The sequence below is a fragment of the Herpailurus yagouaroundi genome, unplaced genomic scaffold (genome assembly GCF_014898765.1).
Source record: "Herpailurus yagouaroundi ecotype Mexico unplaced genomic scaffold, PumYag 100, whole genome shotgun sequence".
NCBI classification, from domain to species: Eukaryota; Metazoa; Chordata; class Mammalia; order Carnivora; family Felidae; genus Herpailurus; species Herpailurus yagouaroundi.
In genome coordinates this window covers 62,981,140-63,001,308 of record NW_024412391.1, presented here as the reverse complement: position 1 = coordinate 63,001,308, position 20,169 = coordinate 62,981,140, and the positions used below count along the sequence as shown (strand labels likewise).

Sequence of the window (20,169 nt, the reverse complement as noted above, 5' to 3'; positions counted from 1 at the left end):
AAGACCATTTTTTCAGAAGGAACTGCAGAGATTAAGCAATTATCAACAATTTGTGGAATGCTGGCCAATTTTTATCCCATGCAATTCCTTAATATGATCAGTGCAAAAACCAATGCTAACTCCAACTGCATTTCCCAATCCTCACAGCGGCCTCCGCTCAGAGAAGAGGAGGAGAAGGTTTTGTAGCTGGTCTAGTCTGCAACAAAAGTGGCCCCATGAGGTAGTCGGATAACCACATTGATCCAATAGTGTCCCAACACATGAAGCAGACCACCATGGTATGAGGAAAGCCTTGAAAGTAGTGTTATCACAGTGGGGGCTCAGGGTTTTGGAGCTAATTCATGTCACCAAGAGCAGGTAACTATCTCTTTTGAGTAACAGCTCCCAGCTTGCTTCCAAAACCAAATATATGATTATGGAAACAGGTAATTATGCAGCCTGGACCATCCTTCATAAACGAGGTATCATCAGATCCATAATCCATAAAACCAGGTCTACCTTAAAGCACTTCAAGAAGTAGTATCTAAAAGAACAGATTAAATCTTGCCACAAGGATACAAACATTGAACCTCTTCCAAGCAACAGAGGATGCCAACTATACAGGAGGCAATCGAGTATTTTCTGAAATAAATTTCACCAGACATTAAGCTTCATTAATAATATTTATTTTAAAGGTAACTTTTTATTGTAACAAATATAAAGTCATCAATGTTTTACAAATTGTCAAAAATGCTTTAAGTACAAAAAAAATACATTAGTAAAATGAAAGTTATATTGTGTTATTTGGTACATACTTAATACTGTCGACATGCACACCATATGCCAGAAAAGCTCATGCATTATTGGGAAAGAGAAGAAATATGATAGAACTGCTATATTGTCTGATTACAAATTCATTGCTTCAGTTAGTTTTCTTTCTTCAGGGATACCATTTACCTGCAAAGTGTAAGAATGAGCATAGGCACGAGTTAGTCAGGGCATGGACACTTTTAGATTTCAAGCAAAACATATTATGAGCAGGAGTAATTTTCTATCTTCTTAACATAATCTAAAATAATTATGTTGTATTATATCTCTGCCATAGGTTTTTCTTTTCTTTTTTCTTTTTAAAAAAAGGAAAAATTCTAAATTAATCCTTTCTTTCTTGGGCCCAAACTATAATGGTTTGTACTTCTCAAAAGGTATGGTCTGAAAATTCCTCCCACAATAAACAAAAAGAATGAGGTTGACTGCGGGATGTATGACTGTACCTTTTAATCGTGACTTTTTAGAAAATATTGTGTGGGTTCGAAGGGCAAAGAAAATGAGAAAACCTAAAGGGGCATCAAACCTAATGGCTTGGGCCTCCTCCAAAAGGCAACGCTATTGTCAGCTTGTAACTGCTCTATTATCCCAGCTAGTGCTTAAGTCCAGGATTACAACACCAGCAGCTAGTTCATTTCTGAAACTTTTGGTGATCATTTAAAAAAAAAAAAAAAAAGAAGCACACACACAACTAAATAAAACAAACTTCAAAATATACTCTTCCCTAACAAATTCCATGTAAGAAGCTACAGATAAAATTACCCAGTATCCAAGAGACAAACAAACCCTGTGCTTAAATTATAAAGAAAACTATGACCTCACTTCATGCTTTGAGATACTTGGAAATGGCAGATTATTACTACACAATAATAATCACAAATGTGGCTGCCTCTTTGTGGTACCAGGATAAGCAGGAAGGAGTGACAGAAAAGCTGTTGAACCCATGAAAATACATAAATAGCACTAAATCCATGGATGTACATACAGAGCAGAATAACTCAGAAATTGAGAAACAAACTATTTTTTCATTCAAATGAACAGAATGGGAATAAGGAATGTAAGCTGCCCATTTAGCTCCTCTCTCTGGGAGGCATAACTCTATTTGATCATGCATTTAGCAGAGGCGGAAACACAACCATCCATCATAATTATAAAAAATGCTAGGGTGGTCTCTCTCCCTTTAGCACTTAGATACTTTGGGGACTCACTGAAAACAGCAACGACAAGAAGAAAACAACCAAGAGGAGATAGTGCACTTTAGTCAATAATGTGCTCCAAATTACAGAAAAATATAAGAAAACAAGAAGGTAATAGGCTAGAGTATTAACTAAAAAAGAGATCAAAGCTTCCTTGACTCAAACAAAATGCATGGTCCCCAAAATCTATTTTAGAAAAAAATCTAGAAAATTGGGTTGAACAGCCTAAAATTCCCCTAGGGAAATTCTTTGGCTTTTACCCATTTGCTCAGACACAAATTGTCCCTGTAGTTGGAAATACTGCCTGTTACTAAAATATAGCATACTAACAAGACTACTTGCTAAAAATCTATACAACTATCAAATATCTCTCTCTAATATCATCTACTTAGGTTTCCTTATTTTCTCTAATGGAGGAATAAGTAAAATTTACCTGGGTTTTTAAAATATACAGATAAATTATTTACTGTTCTACTAGAAACAGTCTCCCTTCTACTCACTCCTTGCATTAAATAATGAAGAATCAGAGGAAAGACATCTTAGAGGAGTTAGAAGTTTAAGAATTTAATGAGGAAAATGTAAAAACAGTCCCTTACAAGTTTTTTTCTTAAAAAAAAAAAAAGGCCATGCAATTAGTGTTAATAGGGATTCATTTTTTGCTTTGCTCTTTAGGTAACGCATATTTATAACCAACTTTGTTCCTTCATCAATCTCCTGAATGCTTACACAGTAGCACCACCACATCAATATATTGAACATCTTTGTTGAAACATGTTAGCATTTAATTAAAACAAGTGGTCAAAATGGTGGGAGAAAATTCTGATAAACATTATCTCGTAATTAAAATCTGATGAACAACTTTATTATACTTGCCTCAAATCTTTGAAAAGTTGTCAAACGAAAATCTCCTTAAATTCCCGAAAGCAGTAATAGAGAAAATAATTTTTGAAGAAAAACATCCAATAAATTTCTATACGTGCCTAAAGTTTTTAAGAGACTTACTTAATAGCTTCCCTACCATAATAACACTATGCATACTCAGAATTCCACATCCAACTTACATTTTTAAAACTTCTCTTGCTTCTCCAAAAGAGCTACAAAAGGCATGACTGGTTGCCTGGCAATTAGAACTAGGAATCAACCACTAATTAGAAGACAATCATGAATAAGTTATCTACTCAGTGCTGAGATGAATGAAATAATTGGCTGTGGAAATTTTTAGGGACACTTGAAAGAAATAAACTTAAAGAAAGCAAGTCTTAGGGAAATAGAATAGTCAAGGGAGAATCGTCTGCCATCTTGTTGTCACTGGTCATGTTATAACAGCTTTTTAAAGTGGCATTAAAACCAGGCCAACCATTTCTCATTTATCCCCCTGAAGCCTCAATGATTAGTCACAATGGTTTCCTTTTGTAAGAGTCAGTTTCAAGCTGCTCACTTACTGAGACAAATCCTGGATGCATCCAAGCTAAGAATCTTTCATACCAAGGGGAAGAATAGGGAGCTTCACTGAAGGAAGGGGATTTTATTCAGTCTTCCTTAATTAGACAGGACCTCCATGCATGCTTTTGCTCTAAGATCATTTACCCAGTGTTTATCACTCTGATGCCAATCTATGCAATAATCTCAGCTATTATTCTGAGGTTCAAACTCTGTTTTGCCTTACTTGGTGAAGCTAAAGCTTCATAAATTATATAGTACTATAATTCTCTTTTAATCTGTTAGCCTCATACATAAACATCATGACATTATTACTTTTAGTACTTACCTGTAGTCTGCTGTTGGGGAATCTGAGTCTGATGTGGCAAGTTCCTAGAAATGATTGACATTTTTGAGTAAAACTGTGTTTGTCTATACACTTGTAAACAGACAGCAGACATACTAGAATGAAAAACTTTATAGTTAAAAAGGGCCCCAGAAATCATCTAACCCAGCACACCCTCATGAGTTTATGGATGAGGAACCTGAGGTCTGAGGAAAATAAATAATAATATTTGGTAACATTCATAAAGTTCCTACTAAATGCTACATTCTACCTCACAACAACCCTAGGAGGTGGGTATTATTTTCTCCAACTTAGAGACGAGGAAACAGGCTTTAGAAGTCCAAGGCTACAGAGCTAAGAAGTGGTGGATAAAGATGTGAACACAGGGATTCCAGGCTTGTGCTTGTAACCTGTACACTTGCAGATCCAGGTCTAGAACATACATACACACTCACACAGAACAACATACATATCCATCTTCATTCACTGTGCCAAATCTGTGCTCTTGTACCTCTGTCCCAGGGAATGACACTGGCCATCCACCCAACTGCACTAGTTAAGATGTAGAAGTCATCATCAACCCTTCCTTCTCCTTCAGTCCCCACATCCCAATCTTGGGAACCCTTGATGATTCTCCTCAATCTCCTTTGAATCCGTCCTCTTCTTCCCCACCTGTGTTGCTAACCTGGTTGAAGCCGTCACCATTTCTCACTTGATCTTTACAACTGAGCTGAACTGTCTCCTTAGTCTTATTCTTGCTCCCTCATAATCCACTGTGCACATTCTAAGACACAAATCTGGTTACGTCATTCAAACAACACACATTTCATGATTTCCTTACACCTACATGCAAATTAAGTTTCAAGTTCCTTAGTGTGGCCCAAAAGACCATCAATATATCTTGTCCCTACATGGAGCAGCCCCTGACTGCTTGAAATAGAACCGCCATCACACCATGGCCATTCCCATCTCTTGTACCCAACAAACTCCCATTTGTCCTTGCAAACTCAACTTAAAATTTGTTACAATGGAAACGAATTACTCTTATAATTTAAAAATATCCCACAAGGAATGCTAATTAAAATTTTTTAACTTATTATTTTTTTAATTAAAAAATATCTCAAGTACCACTTCTTCTATGCCTCCTTACTCTCTAAGCATTCCCTTCCCATTACCACTGAGCATGGATTTACACACATGCTGCATTGTCATTGTGTTTCTCATCACATAATGTTTATTTGCCCCAAAGTGCCTTAACAGTAAGAATCCCTTATTTTGTTTAGCATCCTCAACAGTAAGCATGAGATAAATAATTTTTTAATGGGTATGGGCAAAAGTGAAGACACCCAGAAAGATTCACATCATACACATGTGTTCATTAACGTTCATACATACTTAGTTTCAAACAATGATATTCAAATTTGTTTGCAAAAATGTACAATTTAGATTCTGTGTGGAAGAGATTCTAGGAGTCGGCCCCTTGCTAGGAGTAGGGCTTGATCCATGCCAGGGGTTTTCAGAGTTTTTTTGTTTCTCTTCAGCAATAGAATTCCTTTTAATTGAAATCCTAAGCAGAACTCTTGACGTACAAAAGAGATAAATGTGAGGTTGCCTGGGTTGAAACAAGGGAGCCAGGAATCCCGCCTGCTTTGTTTCCTTTGCCCCACATGCTGGCCCCTAAGGCATTTCTAAGAAACCTCCAAGAAGCAGAGTTTGAAAACCATTGATCTGAATCATTTCAGCCAGGCAAATATTATGTTCCAAATACAACAATCTAAAGTGGAAAGCTGTATATGCTAGTTAAATACTGTTTAAACTCTTAAATTAATCTATAGAAATGTTAATGACTTCAAGTAATTTCTTTTTTAATTTTCAGTTCCATTTTAAATATATTGTTAACAAAATCAATTCTAATTCAATTCGAAGAAGCTACTTAATAATTCATCCCAATAATTATATTCTTTTTTTTTTTTTTTTTTTTTTTTTTTTTTTGCTATTACCTATCAGCCCTACTTATCCTTGTGTGGTCTCAGGAATATTTTGTTTGTTTGTTTATTCTTTTAGTATTTCACATGATATATTTATAGTGGTCTTCATCTCTAAAGTATCAAAAGATTAATCTATAAATCACAGAAAAAATAAGTTATAGATTTAAAGATGGAAAACAAACATCTGCAATTTCATGGGCATTTGGGAGGGGGATAGAAATTTTGTTTTAACTTCTCAGGAACAACTAATTTGGGCTTACCTATTCTACAATAGAAGCTATTATACCATACCTTACACACACACACACACACACACTTCTTCATTTCTCACCACCTCTAGCTCTACCAAGCTTATTAATGGATTAAATCAATACATTTTGACAAAACAAAAATACTGCAGAGGACAAGAAAAGCCTTTCAAAATCCCTAAATCAAGGATACTCCCAATTCAAAATCAGTATTTGGCTGAAGCAGTTGGAACCCCCTTGCTCTTACTGGCCAGTAGGAGTCATCCTACTGGCCTTGGCTCCAATTTACCCTTCTGTGGAACACAGTTTGAAAACCACTGATCAAAGTCAATCTCCACCCTGTTGTTTCTTCTCTAGCCTCTGATTCGTTTCCTCTTCGTCTATACTGCTAAACTTTCTAAGTACTAATGGGCTTGGCTAGATTTGAGGAGAAACGGTTGAGAAAGTGCCACACAGAAGGTAGATCTATGAGAAAACGGTTGTGCTACTTTGGTTTAGAGATTTAACATTACCTGTGGCGCACGCCCCACTTGGTTAAGTGTGAACAACGGACATGCACTACTTGCAACTTCAACTGAAACACAGATGAGTTACATAAAAGTGCTTATATGTGCAAAAAGGTGCTCAACAAGAAATCAGTGAAGATACAACCTGCCCAGAATCTCCAGGGTTGTGCACACCTGGCTCTGCTTTTGTGGGTGCCCAAACCTGTGATTGCATGTGAGCCTGTGAGTGTCAGGGTGTTAACATATCCAGGGTGGGCATACTTGAAGTGTGAATTACATTGAAGAGTTGAAAGGAGGTCCCTCCTAAGAGCATTGCTTCAGGTATACAGGAGAAATGCTGGAGTAACTCAGCTAAGTCAAGCAGACCAGGCATCGAGAAAACGGAAGCATTCCATCTTTGGTGAAAGCAGACTGCTAAAGGCAATTATACAGGAAAGTGTGGTTGACTTCAAATAGAAGCCCAATCATGCTTCAAAGAAGGACCTCTGTAAAGTCATAAAACTATTTAGAATAATTACGTTATTAATGGACCAACTGAAAGATTATTATGTATAAACTGCATTACGTAGAAAAAAGATTTAAGAAAACTGTATTTCTCTAAATTATTAGCATTAATTATTTTCTAATGTTGCTACCATTAATTACATGCATTTAAATAGAAAATTATGTAAATTAGCCATTGCACAAACTTTATTCTTTAAGGAAGCAAAGGTAATAACTTGCAAATTAATAAATAAGTGATTGAGGGGAGTACACAATTATTTATTATTTGTACAACCATTTTAAGGTAATCTGACATTCTTGGATATCCTGTAGAGTAATTATATGAGTAAGGTTGATGATTATCAACCCATTATATTCCTACTTGCTTGAAGACTCAAAAGCAAAGAAAGGTTAAGTGATTTTCATTAAGCCACAGAATCTGTGCCAGAATTGAAAATAAATGACATTAGTTTGGCTATGTAGAATACAAAATACTTCTCTTTTGAATTAGTATGGAGCTATTTAGCAGTAAGTAACATATTTAATAATAGTAATATATTTTTGGAATTTCCCAATTATTTCAGCAAAATTGATGTTGCTCAACCCTTGAATTTTCTATAATTTTTTTCTAACAAAAATGCTGATTTGGACCCCTCACCTGCTTTTACTAAGGAACCAGGCCATTTGGATGGATTAAGGAAGAAAGGAAGGACACAGAGAAACGTCACTATAATTTTTAATTTCAAAACCTAATTTTAAATAAATCAATGTAGAATATATATGGAACATAAATGAGAAAGGAGAAATTCACTTATTTCTTTTAGTTAGTTTCCCTTGCTTGTACAAAGCCAAAAGCAAGCCTACCAAGCCCACCACAGCTTTAAACTGAAGCAGTACAAACCTACAGAACCAAAATTCATCACAGATATGGCATCCATTGCTGAATTAAAACAAAAAAAAGTCAATGGCTCTGAAATATCCCTGGCTGCTTGACACTTCTTGTCAACAGGAAACCATTATCTTGGTACCCTAATACATTCTCTTCAACTGATACTAACTTTCAATGAAACCTAATTTTTTATTCATGAAATTTTACCATCACTACCTCTCATTATTACCAAAGGGAAGACAAACAGAAAAATACTTTAGATAAAAATTAAAATGATTAGTTACTATATCTCTCATTAGAAGACTGAATTCTAGATTTCTATTCATTAATCTATAGAAGATTAAGCACTACCTACCTCCTGTTTTGAGGGAGACCCGATTACTCTGGATTAGACATTGTGTTTAGTATAATGAATAAGGAAAATTTCGTATAGACAATTAAAACCTTTCTAGAAAATGTCTGGATACTTTTCCCTATTATTCATTACATAAAATCTTCTATGAGGATGCCTCCCACTCAGGAAAAGTCCATTGATATTGTGTTGGGATGAGAAAAGGATTAATAAGGAGGCAGATCTACCCCCTAGAAAAACATGTACTACATTATACACTTTAGAATAAATCCTTTTTTAGAAAACTGAATGTCTGAAATTCCCCAGCAAATGCCTCCTATAAAATTGCAAAATGACAATTTCCCAGTGGTTTTTAGTTTTTCAAGGTTCAGCATTTCTCTGTCCCAGTCAGTACTAATCAGTACTCATTTCTCACTTCTCTACACCATTTCCTCAGGCAGCAGAAGGAGGTGTGAAAAGGATAGCAGCTGATACACAGAAACCCACAAACAGTCCCAACACTATATCAGGCACCTGAACTGCCCCCTCTCACATTTTTCTTTTGTACATCACCTCTTAGTGGGGAATCAGGAGAAACTGCTCCCCTTTTAAAACTCTAGGAGAAGGACTATGAATAATAGCCCCTTTCCCACCTCCACCCCCAAACACCACCCCAAGCTGGTGTTCCCAAATTCTAAAGCCTAGCCCTTTTAAGTATTTTAATTGGGAATTGTCAATGCTTTTTCCTCCTCCACCTAACTTACAGCTCCACCAGATTCCAAATCCACAGAAGTAGGGCCCTGGGATCTGCATTGCAAAAGCTCCACAGGTTAATATGATCTGCAATGTGGCTGGGAAACAACCAGGCTGGACTATCTCTCAACATCCCTTCTAGGACCTAAAATTCTATGACTTGGAATTTGATTTTCCTCATTTAAATCATTACAAAGGTTTGTTTTTGAGGTACATCAATCTGTAATATATTTTTATCCTTAATATATTAAGTCTTTGGTCAAAAACATACCCCTTAATCACAACGATTCTTTGGGCAAAGCAACATTTACTTTTAAGAATTACTTTATAGGGGCATCTAGGTGGCTCAGTCAGTTGAGTGTCTGACTCTTGATTTCAAATCAGGTCATGATCACAGGGCCATGGGATCAAGCCCTGCATCAGGTTCCACACTGACCATGGAGCTTGCTTAAGATTCTCTCTCCCTCTGCCTTTCTACCCTGCTCTCTCTAATAAAAAAAAAATTAAAATTAAAATTAAAAATAAAGAACTACTTTATAATGCAATCTCCAGCAATGAATGGTAATAAGTAAGTAAGGGGACAGCCTGCAGAGAGAAAAGTTTTTCTTACTATTAATGGTAACATGTATTCACTCCACTGCAAAGATAAATACAGATGCAGAAAGCCTGACTGTATTAGGGGATGAGGAACATTCTTCAGAATATGTGGCTAGTGTTCTTCAAGACCATCAAGGTCATGGGAAAAGAGGAAGGTCTAAAAAACTGCTCTGATCAGAGGAGACTAAAGAGACATGCCAATTATTGTGTCCTCAACAGAATCCTGGAACAGAAGGACATTAAAGGAAAAACTAGTGAAATCTCAAATTATTTTAAAAAAAAATCTGAAGTCTGCTTAATAGTCAATGTTGGTTTCTTACTTGTGACAAATATACAATGGGAGAAACTGGGTGAGGGGTCTCTGGAAACTATATTGTCTTTGCACCTTTTCTGAACCTCGAAAATCATTCCAAAATAAAACATTAATTAATAAATATATTAGCAAAGACAAAACTAAACTGCCCTGGCATTTCCATACCATGTGATCATTTTAACAGCCTGTTTATATTGTCTCTGTAACCTGAAATGTAGAAGGAATGCTGTGCAAAATGAAATCGTCCTTCTTGAGCATGTACTCCATCTTCTGGTCCCTGTCCAGGTCTCCTTTCCACTACCTGTTCAATCACTTTGCCTGTTATCTGGATCAGAGATCCCTCTGAGGTCAATGACTACATTATCTTTGCCTTAAAATCAAGATAGGTAAATAATCTAATTTCAGTTTTGACCTAATTCAGTGTTGTCTCTTATCCATGTTCCAATTTCATCAATTGCAAATGATTAAACATTTTTTTACTAGTGAACGGTGCCAGTCTAGAGTCCTGCAAAGCACTGTTCCAAGAAGAAAATATTACTGTGTTACTGACATGTTACTGGGACAGCCCCTCATCATACAACTGTTAGGAGTTCTCTTTACCTCACACTGTTATAAGGTTCTCTAGATCCTGGACTGACTTGTTTAAGAGACCCAAGCAAATTTCCGTGCAGCTCTGAAGAAAAGCTTGGAATGTTCTCAAGTCTTGCTCAGAAGCCAACATAAACTTTCAGCCATTTCCTTATGCCTGAATATTTCCGGTGTCAAGCCTGACGAATCAACATGAAATCCTGTCGCTAGCCAAATTATTTATGAATGATAAAATCAGTAAAGTTAGTATGAATATGTGAAGATGAAACACATGCCCTTTTAGGAAGGGTTAATTAATAAGTACCAGGGAGCATTATCCAAGCTTTGGACTTGGTTATCAAGTACTGTAATACCTCATCTAATATAATATCTCATTTTAATGTTGAGAATTCAGTTCAATCCAAATGACCAAACTATTTATGTATATATGTACTTGGTGCTGAAATAAAACTTGAAAAACATGCTTTTTAAGGTAAGGAGTAAAAGCTGAATTTGCGTAAAGGACAGCTGTGACGAACCTGATACAATGAATTCCCTATTATCTGGCATGGTTGGAAAATGAGGTTAATCACATATTCTGGCTTATAGGCAGTTACCATAGAGACAGTGCACATATTATCCATTTCCAAGAATAAAAGAAAGATAATATACACTCAACACTGAAACTACACCAAATGTAATTTAATTTTCCTCTGATGAGTCAGACGTACTTGATGATCTCGCAGTGCCTCAGAATAATCATTGTGAACATCATCAATTATCTATGTACCCTATTTATATAGAAGTGCTAGTTAATGGAGTTTTTCCATTAGCAGAAATCTGAATAATGTGAAAGTTTTCTGGACTTAACAATACGTATATGGCCAAGTTGTCGCAAGTTCAAGAAAATAACCTATTGCATTTGCAAATAGATCGGATCAACATAATGATAGTCGATGGGGTTATGGAAGGACTGGGAAGATGTATTTGGTTGTAAACTAGACAGAAAATTTTATTGTTTTTGTATATTAGCAGCAACATTGCAAAATCCTAACTACAGAAAATCAAAATAATGTTTAAGGAGCTATTCTTAGTCTCAATATATATGGTCAGAAAGTGTCTCTAACAAATGACACAGCCTTTTTCTTTCCCTTAAACTTCACTAGCAATAGTTTTGCTGACTTGCAAACATATTTAAGTTCCCCTACTCATTATAACAAATATTTCTCTTTTAAAATGTGATAGCATTGTTATTTTTATCACTAGGAACATGTGGTCTTTGAAGAGTTATGTCTGACCTTTTTTCATGGATTCATAAAGCATATCAATATACTCAAGGCCTCTGAAAAATCGTGTAGTTTTAAAACAAACAAACAAACAAACAAACAAAAGGACTGTTTCTCAAGTATATTTGACCATTTCATTTTTTTGAGATTATATATCAACATTTGAAGAATATATACCCAGATTTCACTGGTACTCTTAGGTAAAGAAAATACAAAATGGTAGCCTTAAAGACTTTTAAAAATTCTTTCCATTTGGAAATGAGTGATAAGTCTGTTCATAATCTTCACCTAAAAAAAGCAAGAATGATTGCTTAAATTGTGAACTATTATAATACTCTTGAAATTATACTCATTTTTCCCATCAGTATCTAATCCTGGTAAAGTGGGTTTTAGGATGACCCATGAACCAACCATCAGAGAACGTAGAAATCTATCCCTTCCATTCAGTACAACTAAATTTTGTGAGACTTTAATATTCACATCCCTGACAGAATATTAATATTTCCAAAACTCAAAAATTTTAAATGTATGCAAGTTTCTCCATTGTCTATCAGACTTGAATCAATTACTGTACACACACACATGCACACATAAACACATACCTTAGCCTATTCACCACTAAGTAGATAATGTTAGAGCAGTTCAGGAAAATACAATACTTTTAGATTTCTGAAGTATTTTGGACAAATTCATCAAATATAACTATCTAAATTACTCTTATTAATTACCGTTTAATTTTCAAATTACCACATACATTTTACATGATTACAAAAAAAGCACTTGCAATGGGAAACTGTACCCAGTATGGTTCCCAGAGAAATCTTTAATCAGTATTACCTGTTGATCATACACTAAGGTTTATGTGGGGAGAGGGAGGTAGATTTTTCTCTATACCCATCATATTATATTCACAAAAGTAAAGTGAAAAAGAGGAGGATCTCAAAAGCAAACTTGTGACTTCCTTGGGAAACTGAATTTACAGGGGAACCCCATGTTGTTAAAAATAAATTACAATTTTACCTACAATCCCCTTAAATCAAAATTGATCTTCTAGGCATATAAGGTGGGTTCTCAAAGAGCAACTGGGAAATTTCCTTAATTAACCCCTTGTCCCCAAAGGTACCCTTTACAAAGGTTTCTTCCAGGCTTTCTAATCATAGTCCTTCCAGTACTACAAAGGTTGGCACTAATAAATTATGCTTATAGTCATAATTGGAACTACTCATTTTCATATACAAGCATATCATAAGAAACAACGTAAAAACCTTTTATACCCTGAGGCAAAAAAAATTAGATTAAATAGATCTCTGGTAATAACATTAAAAAACGGGTTAACGGGGTGACTGTGTGGCTCAGTTAAGCATCCGACTCTTGATTTCGGCTCAGGTCACTATCTCACGTTTGTGAATTTGAGCCCCACGTTGGCACTGACAGCATGGGACTTGCTTGAGATTCTCTCTCTCCCTCTCTCTTGCCCCTCCCCTGCTTGCACTCTCTCTCTCCAAAAATAAATAAATAAACTTAAAAAAATAGGTTAACAGAACCCAATAATTCTAATAATAGATCTAAAAAATAATTTGTTATGTTTTAGGATATGCTTCTCTTTTCACAATTAACTCATCTTTGAGCAAACATGATTGGTCTGTTAGCAGTGTCAGTTTCTTAACTATTAAGGTGGATGTCATCTTCTTTCAATTAGTGAAGAAGAAAAGTGCATTTCCTGAAAGTAATTCTTTATATTTGGGTCAGCACAGTGGGGTCAGGATCTATACCGTCAATGTCCTATTGGTATTTTCTCTTAGAGTTACAAACAAACAAACAAATGCAAAGCGAAAAGTTCTGGTCTTTGTAGAAATTAAGTAGATATATTCATGCATACTAATAATTATACTACCAAGCGGATACTTACTGCTGTGTTTGCATCAGAGGCATATTGGTGCTCTCATAACTGTCCGTGTGCAGAGGGGGTATGATTTCCCCAGTCACAGGGTGGAACACAGGGAGTGTTGACAGGGGCCACGCTATCTCTCTATTCTTGGACATGTCACGAAGTTCTTTGGTAGATTTCTGAATAGCACTATGATGGACCAGCTGGATGCTAGATCAAAAAGAAATAAAACAACATCTGTTTAAAATCACATATTAGCCCAATGGGTCTTCAAATTTGAAAAACGTTGTGAATTTTTTTCGTCTTTCTAAAACAAGGCATTATTGCACTTTTGGGCATTCTACAAGTTATCTCTGAAAGAGGTACATTTCACATACTTTTAACACAGCAACGCAGAAAGTTGCAAATCAATTTTTAAATAAATGTGTCTTTCATTAAACTAAGCTATAAAGCATTTGGTTAATATCACAGCCCTAAGTAACAAGCTAGTGCTCTATTTAATTTCTACGATTAAGATTGGACTACCATAGCTTTTATATTGTTGCTTCTGATGGGGCATTTATAAATACTCACAGAAGTTTCATTTTATGGTAGGTTATTACTGTAGATTCAGGAAAACGTGTATGAAGGGCCTTTTCATCTGTTATCTGGTTTATAGAAATGCAGGTTGGGAAATCACATAATATAAATGGCAAGTTAATATTCTGAATCTGAAATTTTAGGTTTAATTTTTACCTATGTCGTCTTAGTTTTCAAACCCTTTTTATTTTTTAGTTTCTACCCCTCCTAAATATCTCTATTTAGAAAGCAGCTTTCACATTCATGAAATAAACCGTGAACGATGACAAATGAAAAAATAAAAGCATGACACACATGTATGGAGCATGATGAGCAACTGAGAAGTGAAAGAAATGACAAAGAAAATAACAGGAAAGAAGACACTTACTCTGGTGTTTGCATGTTTCTCTTTTCCCTAGAAACAAAACAAAATTTATGAATTAAATAATAGCATTGATATTTGGAACATTAAGACTATATGTTCATGGGATCTTGCATGATGTGGAAATGCTGACATTGTTACTATTAAATGCAACCAGGAAGCATTTGCCACCAGGTTGATGACATTACTTAGATGAGTACACATACAGAGATGGAATACTGATGAGAAACACACAGAAAAATGAAAAAAAAATGGAGATTAAGAATCAAGCTCTTGGAAATAAATTCTATGACATAATGAAATCAGGCTACATGTAAAAAATGGAAGAATTTGTTACTTGCTGCTTCATTAATTTTTTATCCTTTGCTTTGTTACCCTGACGTCTAGATAATCTCAGGAGATTCTTTTAATTGACATAGATGTCCTGAAAGTGCTAACTGTTCATGAAGTGAACACTCATTACTCAAATTATACTCTTATTTTCATTAATTTACTCCTAGGTTTATATGTATAGATACATATTTTCTTAAACATTTAGATTGTGCCACCCATTTGACAGCAGAACAATTTCAAGAAGAATTCTGACCATCACTTCCGATCAAACTAAGACTATTTATTTAAAGTGCAATCACCATATCAGTAGATCCCACAGTCTCTGCACAAAATGGCTTATATAACCAAAAGAAGTAGCCTCAATTATTCTTGGGACTGTTTTGCCAGCATGAATTTACATCTAGCCTTAATAATTGTTGAATAAAGTAATTATATCCCCTAATTTGATTTACTAGACTCAAGCTATTTTAATTCATTTTAAAGGAATAAAGTACTGTAGTTTGACTTGAACACAATCTCAATTAATTTATAAAGTGTTTTATGAACCAAATGAAACTTGGCTTTTAATGGAATCTTATGTGTTGTTAACCTAGTAGGCTCTATAATTTTTTATTAGTGCTTTAAAGTACTCACACTCCTTCCCGTCGGCAGCACATGATATAAGCAAGTATTAGAAAAAGGACCAGTGCTACTGCCGAGGGCACAGCCAGTGTAATTAGGAAATCCGTGTAATAGTCTCTGCTTTTCAAAGAATCAGAAGGGGGTTTGTACTCTCCACCATCAGGTAAAATCCCCTCTCCTCGAATCACCTCCTGATAGGTGGACACTTGCTTTGTTTTATCAACCTGATATAAAAGAAGACAATTACACATCAAATTAATAGCTACAAACATGACAAGAGTTGAAGATCTAGACATATCAAAACATTCTTTGACACATTTCTCAAAAGCAATTTCTTCCAATTCCTTTATCATCTTGAACTTGCAGTTGTTTATGGCAGCTAGGAAGAAGTAATGAGCAAAAATAATTAAGGGTTGGGGCGCCTGGGTGGCTCAGTCGGTTAAGCCTTTGACTTTAGCTCAGGTCATGAGGTCACAGTTAGCGAATTTAAGCCCCATGTCGGGCTCCGAGCTGACAGCTCAGAGCCTGGAGCCTGCCTCGGATTCTGTGTCTCCCGCTTTCTCTGCCCCTCCCCAACTCACGCGGTCTCTCTCAAAAATCATCATTTAAAAAAAGGAACAAAGGGTTTATGTTGGCCTAGTTTTTATGTCCTTTCCACAACATATAGCCATATGTACAGGAATCCATAAGTAATAAAGCTATGTGTGTATGCAGATGTTCTTTCCTAGTTTCCTTCCCTCAAAACAAAGTATGTTCCCACTACTGTGTACATTTCTTGTCTCCTAGTGACAAACCTCTAGTGCAGATGCCAACAAACCATGAACTAGCTGATAACAGGGGTGTGTGTGTGGTTTCTAAGGTTAATGAAAGAGAAAAGACAAAATGAGAGACAATTTCTAAGTGACTACAATCTTGATCTTTCTTTCTGCCATCTAGCAGACAGAAGTAACTTTTAGGAAAGATAGCCGAAGGCACATGTCACTCATTTAATGCTACAGTTTTACTACATTCTATCCCAGAATCAAAAAATGCACATTTGCACTATATTAATTTACCTCCACATTAACTGAACCGCTTTCACGGAGTTGCATTTAATTGTTACAGGACTCTAAAAATACTCATGTGAACTTGGTCATTACATTTGCTCCCCTCGCCCTTCCCCCTCCCCCAAAAATGCTGGGGAGAATGATTTGTGGCTTTTCTCAGCATCCTCTCAAAACAAAACACTTGAACGACTTTGTGAAGAACACAGTGCTAGAAAAACTTTTTTTTTTTTGCCAAAGAATTGATGGTCTGCCTCCTTTAAGAAGGAGTGAACTAAGTAACTGATGAATTTCCTCTTTCAATCTCCAATGTAGGAAGCTTGTTGTCAAACTTGACCTTAAGCTTATTTTTTTTAATAAAGTTCAGGTCCTGATCTTCCATTTCTTTGATATCTTATTTATTATATTTATTGTTGCATTATTTCACTTAAGCCTCCCGAAATCTTCTGGGATGAGATGTGACATATAAATAAATGCATGTAGAATAAAAAATGAAAATCCCAATATTGCCATATATAAAGTCTTACCACAGAAACTAAAATCTTCAAAGCCTAAGTCATCTTTAAACCTTTAGAAATTAGATAATATTCCTAAGCAGAAACCATTTACAGCAGGACCACAAGTAAAATGGCACTGCTGGGGCCTGCCATCCATAGACTTTGATTACAGGTACCCCCTCAAGTTATGATTGCGGCCTCTTCGTCTCTGGCACCCTTGCTCTGCAAATTCAACATTTACCTATAATACACGTAAACCACAGCATCTTCATAATTTTACTTGACTTAAAAAGATAAAGAAAGAAACTTCTTTTCCTCAGACACAGCCACATACAAAGAGGAGTCTAGGGCCAAGGGCCACAGGTGCTAAGTGCTACAATGTGAATACTATGTTCTCCCTTACCGGATCCGGGCAAGTTGCCTGCAGTCGGTTCTCTAAGACATGAAGTGACAGTTGTGTTTATGTGTCAATAACTTTGTTCAAATGTCAGCTTTAAACTTAGATCGACTTCACTCACCACCAATCATCAAGAGTTGACAGAAGTTAAATCTAAAGGTCACTAAAGAAGTAAAACAACTTACCTATCTTCCAGAAAGCAAGATAAAAAAAATACAAGTTTTATATAAAATATTATACATATCAAGTGTAGAGGAACCTTACCTACATTTTCTTTAGTCTTTTAGAATGCTAATTAAAAGGTAATTTAAAAAGAGATATTTAATATTTGTGGGGCTGTGGGTAAGATTCTAATTTTGCACACTTGGAATTATTTCTTATTCCTTGAACTCTCCCTACAATTTGAATTTCTAGGACACTGACTCATAGCACAATATTGGTTTATTTTCAGATTTATTATTGTGCTATAGTCTCTCCTTCCAAAGTGGGTAGTGGCAGCATATTTGAGACTTTCTTCATATGTCACACAGACTCCATATTTATTCTGACTTAGCAGCCACCTGGATGTCCAGGGGGATCATTGGGACCACCTGCCAAGCTAATGTAGCCCCAACTAATCAATGGCAGACTGAGGACAAAAGTGGAGATACTCTTCCCTAAATGGATACACTGTCAACAAGCTTGCCAAATCCTTAAAGTGGAGGGAAGTCAATTGTGTTAACAAAGTAAACCTAGGATTTGTTCCCAAAAGCCATTCAGGTTTCAGTCAAATGTTATCTCCAGGCACATCACTTATAATTACATTTGCAAAAATGAAATAAAATAAAAACTCACCAATGAAATTTTGCACCAGTCAATGTAAAATTGGGTACGAAACTTTTTATCACATGTTATCACAGGCTCCATTTCTTGACTGCATCTCAATTGATTCTGTGGATTTTCAACTTCTCGTAAACAAGAAGAAAATGGTACATCGGCACCAACCATGACATAAACGCTGCAAAAATGTGAAACTCTCAGGTTATCCTTTGAGAAAATTGGAAACACTGAAAAACAATCTACGCTGAAAGCAGGATTTATCCTTTTGAATTGAGGGATTATCTAGAATCATCCCTAAGGTAGGGGTCTGGGCTTTAAAAACAGTGATTCATGTAGGGGCTGCCTTCCATTCTTTCCTTTATTCAACCAATATTTACTGAGTGCCTTGGTGTTCCAGATACTTTCTTGATTCTGTGTTAATTTCTAAAAAAAAAATTTTTTTTCATCCTATTTATTTTAATTCCAAGTAAGCATGTGTCTGTCACCTTATGATTACTGTTTGATAGATTGTTTACATTTAAAAATTATTCTTAAATATTTAGAAATAACACTATTGCTAAAATAATAAATAATTGTTAGTAATAAATCTCACTTGATTTCATTTTAATAAGACTCTGACATTACATCTCTGGAGGTGTGGACATGTAGCTATTCTACCCAAGAGTTCTGTCAGCTTTCCTACTGCATAGACCCCTACTGTTAAGTTTCTTATTATACTCTTTTATCCAAGAAGCCAATCTAAGAGAAAGCTATGATTTGATAAGCACAAATTCAGCAAGCAAACTTTATTTTCTTGGTGCATATCTTAGCAATTAGGGGGAAAAACTCTACTTAATTGGTCAATAAGAGTTTCACACACACACACACACACACACACACACACACACACACACAAAGAGAGACACACACAGAGAGAGACACAGAGAGAGAGAGAGGATAGTGTTAAGAGCATTTAAATAATCTTGAAGCTGCTTGAGAAAAGGGCATCTCATAGGTCTTTCAAAAGAAGAGAGAAAACCAGGAAATTACTCTAAATAAATACTTCCTTTTCTAATGATAATGCTGTAGCTACTTATAAAATGAAATAAACCCATCAAAATTCCAGCCCTTTGCAGAAATTGACAAGCTAACCCTAAAATTTATACTGGAAATTCAAGGAGCCTAAATAAATAAATAAAAAATTCTTAAAAGAAAATAACAAAGTTGGAAGACTCACAATTACCAATTTTAAAATTTACTACAAACCAACAGTAATCAAAACAATCAGCAATAGCAATCTAGCATAAGGACAGACATGTAGATCAATGGAATAAAATTCAGAGTTCCAGAATAAACTCTTACATTTAGTAAACTGATTTTTGTCACAAGTGCCAAGATAATTCAATGGAGGAAAGAATAGTCTTCATAGCAAATGGTACTGGTACAACAGGGTATCCACATACAAAAGAATAAAGTTGGACCCTTTCCTCATATGATATAAAAAATAAAATCAAAACAGATCAGACTTAAATGTTAGAGCTAAAACTATTAAACTCTGAGAAGAAAAAGTCATACATTTTTATGACCTTGGATTAGGCAGTGGTTTCTTAGATATGACACCAAAAGTAATAACAGAAAAAAATCAGATAATTTGGACTATCAAAATTAAAAATTGCGTGCTTCAAAGGTCACCATCAAGAAAGTGAAAAGGCAACCCATGAAATGAGAGAACGTATTTGTAAATCATATATCTAATAAGGGAATTGTATCTACAATATATAAAGGACTCTTACAACTCAATAACAAAAAGACGTATAATCCAATTTAAAAATGGCAAGGGATCTGGGATGCCTGAATGGCTCAGCTGGTTAAACATCGGACTCTTGGGGTGCCTGGGTGGCTCAGTCAGTTGAGCATCAGACTTTG

The 20,169-nt window shown here is 35.5% G+C and overlaps 1 protein-coding gene across 12 annotated transcripts in view; it reads right to left on the bottom strand.

Moving 5' to 3' along the window:
- Positions 1-643: 643 nt before the first annotated feature.
- The window catches only part of SGCE (sarcoglycan epsilon), a 70,253-nt gene continuing 50,727 nt past the window's right edge, over positions 644-20,169 (bottom strand). For 3 of the 12 annotated variants that reach the window (XM_040472639.1, XM_040472644.1, XM_040472647.1), the window contains 7 exons: positions 18,280-18,442; positions 15,521-15,732; positions 14,561-14,587; positions 13,636-13,824; positions 3,769-3,812; positions 2,874-2,908; positions 644-936 (listed from right to left, as the gene is read on the bottom strand). In XM_040472639.1, coding sequence (XP_040328573.1) covers positions 886-936; positions 2,874-2,908; positions 3,769-3,812; positions 13,636-13,824; positions 14,561-14,587; positions 15,521-15,732; positions 18,280-18,442 — 721 coding nt within the window. In that variant the 3' untranslated portion in view covers positions 644-885. Of the gene's footprint in view, positions 937-2,873; positions 2,909-3,757; positions 3,813-13,635; positions 13,825-14,207; positions 14,262-14,560; positions 14,588-15,520; positions 15,733-18,279; positions 18,443-20,169 lie in introns of those variants that run through there. The other 9 variants (XM_040472642.1, XM_040472646.1, XM_040472648.1 and 6 more) reach the window with 5 other exon arrangements.